The following is a 14,690-nucleotide window of genomic DNA, read 5'->3' on the forward strand; positions in this document are numbered from 1 at the left end:
AAAGAAAGGCGCCGAAAATTATAATTTTATTTTCTATTTTTTTTTCTTTCATTATTTTATCTATGCTTATATTATTAATCATTTTTCCTTAGTAAATGCTTTATAAAAATCTTTTAAATATCTTCCTTTATACTTCTAAATCTTCTTTTCAAAATGTCGCAATAATTTAAATAATTTTTTTAGAATAAAGCATACATTATTAATCAAAATAGAATTAGACTACAGCTGCTTTTATTTTCAATAATGTTAATCCAAAAGAATTTATTCGCTAACAAATGTTTCCTATTTGATATATATAAAATCGACGTTCTTAATATTGTAGCTCGCCGTTTTTACGCTTTAAACCGAGAAATTTCTTTATCTACAGTACAGTACCTACGTATACCTTTTCCTTATCATACTTTGCCTTTGAAAAAGAATAAGTCATGAGAGAGGCACCGAATGACCTGGATGAGATGAAAAGTTAGTTGAAGTCGATAAGATAAGTCTTGGTTGTAACTTTCGAAGTCAAAGTTTGGCAATCGAATTATACGTGAAACATATTTGTTCTAATGTAAAGTACGTGTATCACTGGCGCGGATAATGTAGAATAATAGGCGCATATTTTTATTAGGATTATTAGGGTTAATAGAAATTACATCCTTCATATGTATTAATAAAAAAATTTTTTATCCTGCGATATCTCTAGCATCAGAAAAAATAGCGATCTGAAAATTATCTGCTATATTTTTTAGATCTTGATTTAAAATACAAATTAATTAATTAGTTAATGGTTATTAATTACTAATAAATTAATTATTGAATGACAAATGCAAATCGTGCGCTTTAACATTGTTATCGTAAAGCGCTGCCGCGATGCGGGGGTATGTACATCGGTCTTCTCATGATAACTGTTAAGCGCGAGCGCTGATTCTTATCTTCCTCGTAAATCGCGACGTGTTCGGTATCTATATAAAATGATGAATGGCGAGCAAAAGAAAGCGGACGGAGCGCGCTGTAATGAAAGCTATTAGGAATAGCATCACGCGTATTACCTTTAGTTAAGGTACTTAAGCTTAAACGCGCGCAACATTAGCCGTGCGCCCGTATTTACGGGCGCGTATCAACGTCGAGTTGCATTTGCTATGATTAAAATAAGCCAAGTAAATAAAACGTGCGTCGCGCGCGCATGTGCTTGGCCAGTGTGGCGGGTCTTATTCCCACGAGTTCAAAGAGCATCCGTAATGTCCACGTTCCCACAAAAAAGGGATGTACGCGCGACGAGGCATGATGAACGGCGAGTATAATAGCGTACATTTAGATGAACTTCGCGGACGAATGTCGGATGTGGACGGTCACTTTGAGGATTCGCGTTATGTATACGAACACGTATTCTCACGTCGATTTCTCGTCGATACACGATCGCGAAAAGTCGACGATGATTCGCTTGATAAAAAGATAAACTCGATGCACCGCGATGTCCGTGTCCGTGCTAAAGTTAAGTACGGTAAACTGGTTTATGTCAGTTCCAATATTGCGATATAAAAATGCAAATTCTCGCGGGACTTATACATCAATATATGATAATAAAGAGGATACCACGAGAGCGAGGTGGTTTGATAGAAAAGCTATCCGATTTGTCAATTTCAAGCGACATATGTGTAACATTGACTTTAATCACGAGTTATTCTCAAACTGTGAGAAACTACTTTTTTAAATTGATTTTGTCTGCTTTACGTTATAAGCAACAATCATAAATAATCTCATTAAAGTAGTTACATTTTCCATAGTGCTCTATAAATAAAAAAATAATATTTAAATAATATTTAACTATTTTTTTTAATACTTTAAACCAATGTTATATACATATAGAAGTTTAATTTGAGAGAAGAAATAATATATTAAGAATAAAAAATCAAAAGTGGAAAGTATAAAAGATGGTATTGAGGTACTACTTAAAAATATTAAAATAAATATTATTTAAATATTATTTTTTTAATTATTTTAATTTAAAGTATTAAATTTTAAAGTATTATGGAAATTTATGTATTTTAATACTTCCATCTTTTATAATACTTTTCACTTGTGATTTTATTCTTAATTATTTCTTTTCAAATTAAACTTCTGTATGTATATAATATTGATTTTGTAAATCTTTTATACATCACTCTCGCGATTTCCGTAGAATATTGTGTGTAATTAGTTGTTATTGTCTTATTTTACAACTCTGGCATTTAATAAATTTTATCTCATCCAATGAAGACGAGACTCCTTCGTCTAACTTGACGGTTCTAAAAGAGGATAAGCCGCCGTAATTAAAGCTATTTAACTCCTCCCGGCACTGTACTGACGTAGGAGCGAAGAACCTCTGGAACGGTAATAAATTCACCAATTACTATAAATTGAAGAACTTATGCGCGCGGGGGAGTTAGACGAGAGAAAGGACGTTCGCTTTGTATCGTTACTGGCTTTCGAAGGCTTTTCTCGTAATACGCGTCTTTAAATACCAATCGATATTTTACGACTCATCTTAGGATTTATTATATTTTAAAATCTGATAGAAATTTTATCACGATAATCAACTAGACCAATACGTGTTTGGAATATTTTCCTGGAAAATAAAATAGTTAATATCGGGCCTGTACGCGAATTAAATATGAGGTTAAATCAGGTCAAATATAATAAAAAGATCGAAAGGCTTTACAGAAACAATGATCATTTGCGTATTTTACTAAATACTTGATTATCGATTTGATTTAAATTGTGTTAATTGAAGCAATTAAGTTCATTAATTATTAGTACATTGATGAGATTAGAGTAGTAGAAGCTCCGCATAATTTTTGCGAGTTATCGTACAATTGAGATTCAAGTTTTTTTCATTAATATTCTTACACTTTCCTTATAAAATATTTACTCTAAACTAGGATTCGTAAACTCGATGCACTCAATGCATCCTCCAAATTATTTATGAATTATTTCTAATTAAAAATATTATTAACTTACTATGTGTCTATTAATTGATTACTATAGATATTAGGACATTACAAAAATACGTGGGGCACTTGGCGAAATATACTTTCTCACAAGTAACCATCTCTCGCAGAATTTACGGATGATTTTTCACGCCGAAAGTTTCTCCATTAATAACTCTTTTGCAGAATTTAATGATTAACTCTCTCTGTGAAAATAGATTCTATTATATAAAACTTTATTTCCTATTTGAAAGAACCGACTTAAATTTTTTGCGCTGCGACGGTACTCTATGTTATATGTAATTAACCAGTCTTCCAACTTTTACAATAACTCTCTCGCGCTTTCTTACATTTCGCTCATTCGACACAAGTCACTCCACTGGCAAACAATTAATACTTAATTTAGCTGATAAAATTGTGAGTCATAAAGACACGGTCGCGGCGTGTATGATTCATGGGGACGTTGCAGAAGCTCTCATTCTATATTTAAGATAAAACGAACAAAACAAATTAGCAATTTTATAAAATCCGCTTGACAGTTTGACGAGGTAAAGCCTGATGGGCAAAAAAACGCGACATCGACGATCACCGTGATGAACCCTATGGCAAATAAAATTATTCCAATCACGCGCATTCATCGCTGCTGATCAACGTGAGGGTCGTGGAATTTGCGGCGTTACCAGGAACCTTCTTCTCTTTAAACGAAAATACGCGAAGATAAAGTCAAGTCTATCACAATATCGACTTCATGAATAATCGAAGTGAACAGGTGCTTGTAAAAATAGAGGATCCGAGAAATTTCCGAAGACTCTACTGCATTAACTAAAGACATTAACTAAAGTCCTATTTTATTTCCACGTATAGATACAAAACATTTTATGTAAATGACCAACCTAATACGTGCAATTGTCATCAATCATAAATAAAACAATTATTCTCGTAGCTTTACCAGCTTGATCCTTTTATTCTAATTCCTGTTTTTTCCCTTGAAAGTAAAAATGTACCAATATTACAATGAAAGCACTGTAATTTATAATTACTGTACAATTATTTTTTATTTTAATATCTTATGTTGGCCATCATCTTTAGCGTTGACAATGAGCGTGACTTCCTTACTTGCCTAATTTGCAATATGGCATTTACAAACGGAAAAATTAAATAATGTGGGAATGTTCAGAGAGTGTATGACGAAGTGAGTGATCGAGCGGAAGAAATCTGAAAGAATGTCGAAAGTTATTAAAGAATAATACGATTGTCGGCGCGAACGCGGCATGTCGAGCAAAGATTGAAATTTGCCGGAACAATAACAGTACGCTGATTAAAAATTGTAAGCGTGTGATAGAATATATTAGAGACGAGCTTAAGGACCGTGAGGACGAGAGAATGTTGTCTGAGAAAACGAGCGATTCTTTGTCAAAATTGGTGAGAACAAACAGATCGAGAGTCTTGTCCGCGAGGGAAAGTATAAGGATATCTTCCTGTTATTTCTGACCTTAATATTTCACAATATTTCACACACACACACACACAATAGTTATTTCACCATCGAATATAAGTACGGCGTGGTTTTATGCGGTGCGTATACTTATTAACCCATCATCACGGCGGTCTCGATATCTACTCGTAACAGGTAAAACTATTGTTGATAAATGCGGAGATGCACGAGCCGACCGCTCGTTGCGGAACACATCCGTTCACGCGACGGCATTCTTTTACAAGGGCACGCATAGATTAAAATATGCGGTGCAAAGAGGAGGGACGGGGGGGGATTAAGCTTGTCTATGATTTCCATTCGTTTCCGCTATTTTCTGTATAGAAAAAATAAAAAGAGCAGGAACAATAAAATGTTCTCCATAAACATAGCAATCTATTTCTATATCGCGTCTATAATCAAAACCATGAAGTCCAGTATGAAGAAGTTATAAAAAAACGTATAACTTTTACGGATTAAAATATTTGAAGCCCTAAACGCGACGCGTTTATCGATATATCGTTACATGCATTTATATATGTTATTTACACTTGATTCTCAGAAAAAAGAATACGCGAAGTTACAAAGGGTTTATTCGTGTTTTTATTCCAAGAAATTTAAGAAATTTGATTTACGTGAGTATTAATTTTATCAATTATTACACAAAAACATATAATACTAAATATATGGTATATATACACAATACACATCTAATATAAAGATATTAAATATAATTTAACGTATGGCATACAAATATACGTAAATCTCAATAGTCTCTCTCTCTCTCTCTCTCTCTCTCTCTCTCTCTCTCTCTCTCTCTCTCTCTGCTTCAATTATTGCATTAATATTATTGATTTTTTGACTTTTTAATTAATTCATTTCAAGGGCTCTTCGTATACGAAGGCGCCCCAAACGCAATTTTTCCCTACAAGTAATTGCTATTCACCCTACCCTTTCGTCTGCACCCTTGTTCTTCCGCGATCATGCACATCCGCTCGATCGCTCCGTTTCGCAATGGGCCCCTGCCGTTGGGCGCGTGGGCGGCCCATTGCCGACCCATCGCGGCGACGTATGTGCACGCGACGACGTTATTACGGCTCAGTGAGGTCCGACCGCTGCTCTTCGCGCATATCTGTCGCAGTCGGCGGACGCTATCCGCGCGAGCTATAACATTTTTCGCGTTGATCTACGGCTGTGAGCCGGTGATGTTCGCGCGCAGGCGCGATCCTATAATCTTCCCGCGACAAGATAGCGGGCAGGTGCGATTCGCAAACAAGTCGATCGAAGTATCGGCGCACGTCATCTGGTCCCCATAGCGACGGCTATTGCTGGAAGTTGCGGTCTCGACATTCGATTTAAGACAGGAAGTGGCGCAAGTGGTCCGTAAGTCATCTCCCGCTTCTCTGTGAAATTACGTTTCTACGCGCTACTGCGTGTCCTCGCGCATTTATACGCTTCCAAAAAGTTTTGAAAAGTAGATCGTGTTATTTTTGGAAATAAATTTATATTATAATTAAAAGGATCTCGCTCGTGTGTCTCGACAAAAGAGAAACAAAGGCCAATAATTGCGAGCGAACGGTAGATGTCAAATTTAAAAAAGGGGTCTTTTCATGCTGACGCTCGACGCTTGATTTGGGCGTCAAACTGGTCACGTGACCAACTTCATCGGTAAGAAGGCGAAATAGCATCAAATTATGCGAGCGTCGAAACAAGCGATTGATTGAAACGAGCGTCAAGCGTCAAAGCTGAACACACAGTTGAGCTTTTGCCATTTGACGCTGAAATTAAAAAGACTATCACGTGACATATCACGTGATCAAGTTTGACGCCCAAATCGAGCGTCGAGCGTCAGCATGAAAAGGCACCTTATAAATACCGTATATACTACGTCGAGACGTTTCGAACTACACAGAGTCTTCTTCAGCCGACAAACAATGTTAATCAATGTAAATAAATGTAACTTATATTTAGTTAATCAACATTTGTCGGCTCTGAAGAAGACTGTGTAGTTCGAAACGTCCCGACGCGACGTGGTATTATATATTATTGAGATGAAAATAAACTTTTAAATTTATATTACGTTATGACGTTTAACTTCCGAGATATCGGCGTGGATCCTAGTCCAGTTATTAGATTGCCTAATTTGTCGACAGTGACTGCTCAGAAAATGATGAGACGCAATATTTGTTGCAGAGATTAATATGCATGCACACACAATTGCAGGCAAAAACTGAAATTTGCTTGCACAACAAAAGATTGCAAAATTGCTCGAAAAATAGAAATTGAAACTTTTTAGCCTAAACCTAAACAGAACATTTGCGCATTGCATTGTAAGATGCGAGAGAGACCGTAAGCGCTAAATCAAATTTGATTTTCAAACACTACGTTGGGCGCATCTAAAGTTCGAAATTGATTTTAATGGATTTTTGTTATAAAATAAACTCTTATTATTTTATTGATCTAAAACGGTTTATGATAACATGAGTATATATATTTGTAATCAGCAAAAAATTAGCTTTAATCTGATATTTTTTTTAATTTCTGCTCAAAAAGAGGATTTTCTGGACATTCTTTTTGTTCCACGTTCGTCATTTAACACATTGACCGCAGAATTCGAATTAACGCGTAGTCAGCGATGTATAGATAAGCGTTACGATAAAAAATAATAAATATAATTAAGTCTTCTTAGCTTGGCTCAGAACCCCTATTATTATATCTTTCATTTGATTTTTAATCCGTTGAGCCTTTGAGAGAGAGAGAGAGAGAGAGAGAGAGAGAGAGAGAGAGAGAGAGAGATATCATGATATACATTTATTAAATAAAATTAAGTAGCATATTAATTTAACATGCTGAAAAAATGACATCGAGGATAAATAAGTTATCTATAATTGCACTAGCGGATCCTGTCGTCGATAGTGGGGGGTGCTTCGGCAAAATTATTTGGTTCAATATTTTTTTTGTTAGTATCACGCTTAGATTTTACTCCAGGATCAACGACGAGGACGTGGTGAAACTTATCTGATCCCATTTTTACTTTTTAAAAAAAATTTTGTATTTTTTCTTAGATTTTTGAAACAGATTTTTGCAAAACTGATTTTTTTTATTTTGAAGATCTGCTCGTGCCTATAATTGTCTAGTGACAATCAATCAATAATTCACAGTGACAACTGTACGGTATTAAGACTATTTATAGCGTTATAGATACAAGATGTTTTTTTCTTAAAATCTCTAGCGCAATTGTCGCACGTGTGTCAGTATATTTTTTGTTGGAGACCGAATGGTAAAACTCCACGCAAACAGTTTTCGAATTGCGGTAGATATATATGTATAATATATATATATATATATATATATATATATATATATATATATATATATAGGTATAATATAAGAGAAGAGATTTGAGAAGAATAAGAGGAGTTAGAGGAAATAGTAGAATTGTACATTTCAACTAATTTGTGTTCTGTTTTAATTTTTATTTGAGATTTAGGAAAGGATCGAGGAGCACTACGCAAGATGAGGCAAGAGATATATTCGATATTGAACTCTGAAAACTATAAAGTATAAAGATGGGGTTCAATTAAATCGCGACAGAGCGAGAACCGCTTTATGTCTCAATAAGAAACGAACGTCGCTACGTTTCATTCATCGAACGTATCTACTACGGAACGTATATATATAGATATAAATAGGTACATATAAAAATATTTGTACTTAACCGTGCATCTAAATCCATCGTCACGCAAGCCGAGTAGCCGACGTAACTTCAACGACGCCAGGTCTCGATGACGAACTTGACGAAGCTATATTGCTATTATTCTTATATCGCGTTTTAATTGCGTTATCTAGTCCTAGCGCGCGATCCCTTTCGCTTTCAAACTCCCCGTTTATCAGTCCCACCCCCACCTTTAGGCCTGCCGCGACACCAATCGTGACATTTCGCATTATCGACGGGTGGAAGAGACGGCGAACGGGGAGAAGGGTAACCACGGAGGCGCGCGCGCGGCGAAGCCACCTGAAGTGCCACGCGAGTCATCGCGCCGCGATCGAGCGTGAGCAAGCGTGAGCGTGAGTAGCGCGACAGCCAGGGGGGGGTCTCGTGATAGGGTGTTGGCCATCTGTGTAGGGACGCTCTCGTAAACGGAGCGAAACGAAAACAACGTTGAAGACGCGCCGAGACGCGAGTGCTTCGCTCACGGGAACCGGGAACCCGCCTGCGAGAAACCCGCGCCGCCCGCGGGTTGACGCACACCTAACTTCAGCGGGGATCTCCACTGACGCGCCCCAATTACCGATTACGCGTCGATAATCGGCGTGGCGGCGCTTATCGGTCTACCTCTACCGTTCGGTCTCGTTCAGTGACAAACGGGCAAAGTTCGTCACGCGGAGACCGAGGAACTTTCGCTTTCGTCCGTTCCTCGTTTGCCGCGAAGTTGGCGAGAGGAGAGCGCGCGCGCGCGCGCGCGAGTCTGTCTGTCGGGCCACACCTGCGCTGCGCGCTCCTCGCGAGAGCTCGACTCTCGCGTGCGTGCTCTCGCGCGCGCGGATCATGGCCAGCGTCGTCGGCGTCGTCCGCTGTTACCAGTACCTGCTGCTCACGGGCGTCGTCGCGCTCGCCCAGGAGAACATTGCCCCTGGCAGCCGTTACTACAATCGCGACGGCGTGTACGTGCCGCCGCAAGACCCGAACGGCTACAGGACCTACGTCTACAAGGATAGAAGGTACGGCTATCAGCCCAGCTATTTGGAGCCCGGTTATAGAGGACCCACCAGAGCACCTGAAGATCGATTTCTTTACGGAGTAAGTGGCGTAATTCGTGCTATTGCAGTCACAAACATATGACAATCGAGGTGTTCTTTTAGATCGTAAAAGTAATAGTTTCCTAAAAATCATTATTTGTTGACCAACGTCATATTCACCCCTTTGTTGCTTTTAAATTATTTAGATTGTAAAATAATAAATCATTTACACTTGTCAATTATTGTATTATTAATTATGATTTGTTAAGTATTGGTCTAAGTATTTAAGCATTTTATATTTCAAATTTTAAATTAAACTTTTTGAAGTTTATTAGAAATGCAATTGCATAAGAATATTTCTCAAATAATGGCTATTTATTTATTTGTTATATTCTAAAATATATATATAAGATTTGAATAAAAACATAAATTCAATAAACATTATGTTCTATTAAATCAGACCACGGAAAGGCTTCCGTTGCCAGGAATATTAGCTGGTTGGCGCGAAGATCTGCAAGGAAGAGAAAGACCAGATTCTAAAAATTTTAGAGATAGAGACATAATTGTGAATACAAATTATGGCCAAGTTCAAGGATTCAAAGTCCAGCTGTACGACGATCCGTATGCGAGGCATAGACCCTGGAATTTGGCGGTGGAAAGAGTAACAAAAATTGTTAATGTGTTTTTGGGTATTCCTTACGCTATGCCACCTACCAGAGAAGGTCGTTTCAAACCTCCCAGGGCTCACAGGTTAATACAAAATATTTTCTACAGTTTTCAATGCTTGGTAATATTACGCAAAACAACTTATTTATTTTTGTTTTAGAGGGTGGCAACTTTTACAAGCTGTTGATTGGGGACCAGCTTGTCCTCAGCCTAGCGAATATACTGGTGCTACGAAAGGTGTGCGAGATGTTGATGAAGATTGCTTGTATCTAAACATATTTTCACCTTCTGTAAGTATGCTATATCCAGAGGAAATTAAATAAATGAGACGATTGAGTAACAAGATTATGTACTATGTATATAGATTGGCTATGGGTTAGCAAACAGATATCCAGTGATGTTATACATACATGGCGGCGAATTTAGTCATGGGGCGAGTAATTTGTTTCCAGCACATATACTAGCTGCCTTCTATGACGTTGTAGTAGTGTCTATTAATTATCGTCTTGGAGCTCTTGGTAAGTACACTGAAAAGTATGTTCATGGAAAAGTTGTGCAATATTGTACATGATTGACAAAAAATTTAATCCTTGCCATTGTATTTTATAGGATTTTTAAGTACTGGAGATGAGAATAGCCCTGGAAACTATGGAATTCTTGATCAAGCTATGGCATTGCGATGGGTCCACGATAATATAGTTAGCTTTAATGGAGATCCTGAGTCTATAACGCTCTTTGGGCCAGGAGCTGGAGCAGCGAGTGCAGGATTATTAATGATTGCACCAAAGTAATTGAATTTTTGATATTTTTATATATTTTTTATCAAATTAATTATGTTAATTTATTTATTTTATGTTATTGTAGAACTCGGCACATAGTATCGAAAGTAATAGCGCAATCGGGTTCAGCTTTAGCTGACTGGGCGGTGATAATAGACAAGTACCGAGCACAAAATACATCCCGAGTGTATGCAGAAATGCTCGGTTGCAGTATAGAGAGCAGTTGGAAATTGGTACAGTGCCTAAAAGATGGACGTAGTTTCCTTGAATTAGGCAATTCTGAATTAAAACCGCACGTCGGGATGTTCCCATGGGCACCTGTGCTGGATGTCAACTTCACGATACCTCGGGATGATTGGTTTGAAGAATGGAGGTCGGCCGATTGGCGCTTTTTTGAGGAAACGCCAGAAGAGAGTATTAAAGCTCGCAAATATAAGAAAGATTTGGTTTACATGGCTGGTGTCACGACTCAGGAAGCAGCGTTTATTATAAGTATGTCATCTGTTGACTTGGATTTCGATTTAACTGCGTTTTTTCTTGCCTAGAATTTTACTGTCTATTTTATTTAATTGTATATCGCAGCATATACATATTATCTTTTATAATTTTTATTTTAATTTTTGCAGAAAATAATGTTACGTTGGCAAGGAATCAATACATAATAACTCCTGAGGTATTTGATCAGAGGATTTGGGAGTTAGTTCTTCAGTATAACTATACCTTGAATCCTTATGGCATTTATGAGGCAATAAAATATATGTATACATATTGGCCGGATCCATTGAATGTCACGCACGTACGTGATCAGTATATAAATGTGAGTAGTGTGTGAAAGCGTCAAACTAAATGTCATGTATACAATTATTGTCTTTAATTGTTATTAATATTTTCAGCTCTTATCAGACTTTCATTATGTTGCACCAAATGATAAAATAGCAAAATTATTGGTGGAAAGACATGTACCAACATATCTCTATGTCTTAAATACCTCGATAGAAGCACTCTATTCGCCACAGTGGGCTCGGGTACCTCATGATACCGAACTTTTATGGCTAACAGGAGCACCCTTTATGGACGTTGGTATGTTTTTCTATATCTTTATTTTAAATCGCATAGCATTTATACGACATAGCTATTAATATGACATCATTGATATAGAATTTTTCCCGCAAAAATGGAGATTGAGTCGAGATATGTGGACTGATAACGATCGTAATATGAGTCACTTCTTCATGAAGGCATACTCTAATTTTGCAAAATATGGGTATGTATCTAGTGTATGCTGATTTATTTACTTGTATGATAAAATTAAAAAAATGCGACGACTTGTTTAATTTCATCCTAGAAACCCGACGCCTTCGCAAATCTTGGGATTGCATTTTGATCTGGCGCGTCATGGACAATTGCGATACCTTAATATCAATACGACATTCAACAGCACTATTGAAATAAACTATCGTCAAACCGAGAGCGCATTCTGGTCCATGTACTTGCCGACCGTTATTGGTTATCTTGTCCCTACATATCCTCCCGTTACAGAAGTAAGACATTGTAATATAATATACATGTTTCGTATATTATTGAATTATATCAATTGTATTTACAATTTTTGTTACAGTATTGGTGGGAACCTAAACAGCCACTGCAAATCGCATTTTGGTCCATGTCAACAGCGTGTCTTCTGCTACTGGTACTTTCTGTGGTGTGCTGTATGCTTTGGCGTAACGCCAAAAGGTAAGAAAAGGTAAACAGAACCAAATCCATGTGACTATAGCTTAATTCGGTGGCACCTGCTGTACCGAACGATAGGAGCATGCAAAAACTGGTTCTGCTTTACAGTTCATTTTGGGATACGGTTTCTTTGTCTTTTCACATAACCATTTCTGAATATAAACTTCTAAATAACTCTATTCCTGCTTACAATTAGCAAAACAAAGGCAGCTAGGATACGTGCAGGTATTTATAGAAAATACTTTGTGGACAATTTTGCACGGTATGCCTGTCACATAATAATGCTTTATTAGTTGCACATATTATTACATAATTATAGAAAAAGTGGTCAAGGACCACTAAACTAAATGATAGAGTAAATTAAATTATTAACTTTTACTTAGATTTTATACATTTTTTTCTGTATATAATATTTTTTTGTATTATTTTTTTCACAGACAATCTGATCACTACTATAGCGGAGACATCCTGATGGTACGAGACGATGAGCACTCCGAGGGAATCGAGAATTTAACACGATCATCTAAAGAAAATATATACGAATATCGTGATGTACCAGTAAAGACTAGAATGCCACGTCAAAACGAGACGAGATTGCAAGAACGTTTAGCGCACAACAGAAAGTTCAGTTCTACACCTTCGTTACGTAGTAATTCTAACGTCTCGTTGAAAGATATGAGATCGGAAGGCTTCGTTACGAGCTCGCCTAATGGTCAGCCTAAGATGGCGAAAACAATGAGTCAATCTTCACTGCCGAAAGCTAAAAGCAAAACACTTTTAGTACAGGGTGTACCACAAACAGCTGTTTAATACTTAAGTTACCATTATACAAAAAAATCAACGATCTTTTTATATTTATTTTTTATACCTAGATTTTTAGATGCATTAATTGTTTTTAAAAGATGATGACATTCATTTGTTTTCAAAAAATGCCAGATAAATTATTAAATTAAAATTTTAAAAAGACAGTTTTGTCTATTACGCTTTCAAAAAAAAAATTTTTTTAATAAGTAAGATATATACATAGAGACAATAATTGAGATAATATTTGTAATTGTTTATCGTAAATAATGCGAAAATCTATTTGTTAACGATTATATTGACATACAATCTCCTTGAATTTTTAAATTGTTAAAGTTTTTAAATTGCTAACATTTTAACACAACGAAAAATATTTATACACATGAATGTATTTACAAATCAAAAGTTATTAGTCACATCTGCATTTTCATAGTGTAAACACACGACAATGCCATTTGCATGTAAGATCATTAAGTTAATGGATTTTAAATCTTAATACTTCTTGTTGTAAAATATTAGATTTTTCATGAATTACGCGACTATATAATAATAATACTTACAAGTGGCTACTTTATATCCGTCCATACGAACAGAATAATTGTTATATAAATAAAAAAAAAACATTTTATATATTTTATATGTATTATGTATATATATATTATATATATGAATATATATATATGTCGAATATTTTATATTGCTTTACGAAACTGACACTCTCGTAGAACATAGGATCAAGTTGTGTAAGATAACTCGATATCTGTGCATGAAGAGGAAAAGTGCAAACGCAAAATAAGAGACATTTATTTCGATTTAGGTAGTCCATCTTTCTCAAAATGATTACGTACATGTAATTACAGAGCATATATGTTTTCGAATATTTAATTTTTAATATATTTATTAGATTTTTTCATTATATAGATTTATTGTATCGATGTAACGACATTTGTGTAAGCAGGTTTCAAATGCAACATTCCGTTGTTAAATTGTCCGATTTATTATATGTTAAATCGTTCGGTATGTATACCGATTAGACGTAGGCTGCATTCCGATATTTACTGTCAGCAATCAGTACTGAAAATCTATAGAGTATACATGACGTAAAATTTACAAAAATAGATTTTCAGTACTGACAGTGAATATCGGAATGCAGCCGTAGACTAAGTGCCTCACTCGCTGCAAAATTCCGAGTTATGTTTAAGCGCACAAATTTACTTCTCACGTTGCAGCTATACGTGTATACGTTTAACATTTTTACATATCAAGCGTAGCTTTAGCGTTAACGATCTCATTGCTACCGGAGTTGTAATGTAAATGTAAGTCTGACACTTCTGAGATTAATGTTATACGCACATTCGAAATAACTTTCGGTGATTTGTCTATTTACAAATTGCGCAAACACGCACGTGTAAAGCAAGTGATTTGTAATAAGCACGTATAAGAATAATGCCTTAAGATTTTATACAGAATCCTGTCAATAATTTCATATTGTAGATGTTATAAAGTTATAGTACAATATTTTGCACACACACAATTGTTGTCATTAACAAT

General features: G+C 36.1%; 1 protein-coding gene across 4 annotated transcripts; it reads left to right on the top strand.

Moving 5' to 3' along the window:
- The first annotated feature begins 8,225 nt into the window (after positions 1–8,225).
- On the top strand, positions 8,226–14,666 carry Gli (carboxyl ester lipase-like protein Gli). 4 transcript variants are annotated; one of them, XM_077426404.1, is made up of 13 exons: positions 8,229–9,223; positions 9,623–9,912; positions 9,989–10,118; positions 10,193–10,346; positions 10,438–10,615; positions 10,693–11,099; positions 11,234–11,424; positions 11,501–11,687; positions 11,766–11,871; positions 11,953–12,148; positions 12,226–12,341; positions 12,535–12,563; positions 12,776–12,950. In XM_077426404.1, exons 1-13 carry the CDS (start codon positions 8,972–8,974, stop codon positions 12,808–12,810), a joined length of 2,271 nt encoding a protein of 756 aa, XP_077282530.1. In that variant the 5' UTR covers positions 8,229–8,971; the 3' UTR covers positions 12,811–12,950. The 4 variants fall into 4 exon arrangements, with proteins under 4 accessions (XP_077282526.1, XP_077282530.1, XP_077282535.1 ...); XM_077426400.1 differs by lacking the exon at positions 12,776–12,950 and having other exon boundaries at positions 8,226–9,223; positions 12,535–12,769; XM_077426409.1 differs by lacking the exon at positions 12,535–12,563 and having other exon boundaries at positions 8,232–9,223; positions 12,226–12,351; positions 12,776–12,914.
- Positions 14,667–14,690: the final 24 nt, after the last annotated feature.

This window comes from Temnothorax americanus, unplaced genomic scaffold (genome assembly GCF_048541705.1).
Source record: "Temnothorax americanus isolate GAGA-0224 unplaced genomic scaffold, ASM4854170v1 Scaffold1, whole genome shotgun sequence".
Taxonomy (NCBI): Eukaryota; Metazoa; Arthropoda; class Insecta; order Hymenoptera; family Formicidae; genus Temnothorax; species Temnothorax americanus.

What these genes read in the sequence shown, in the direction of transcription:
- Gli (XM_077426392.1), top strand. Translation starts at nt 8,972, where the DNA reads ATGGCCAGCGTCGTCGGCGTCGTCCGCTGTTACCAGTACCTGCTGCTC. An exon ending in AAGATCGATTTCTTTACGGA is followed by an intron (nt 9,224 to 9,622) that starts GTAAGTGGCGTA and finishes CTATTAAATCAG; the next exon opens with ACCACGGAAAGGCTTCCGTT. An exon ending in CTTTGGCGTAACGCCAAAAG is followed by an intron (nt 12,342 to 12,775) that starts GTAAGAAAAGGT and finishes TTTTTTTCACAG; the next exon opens with ACAATCTGATCACTACTATA.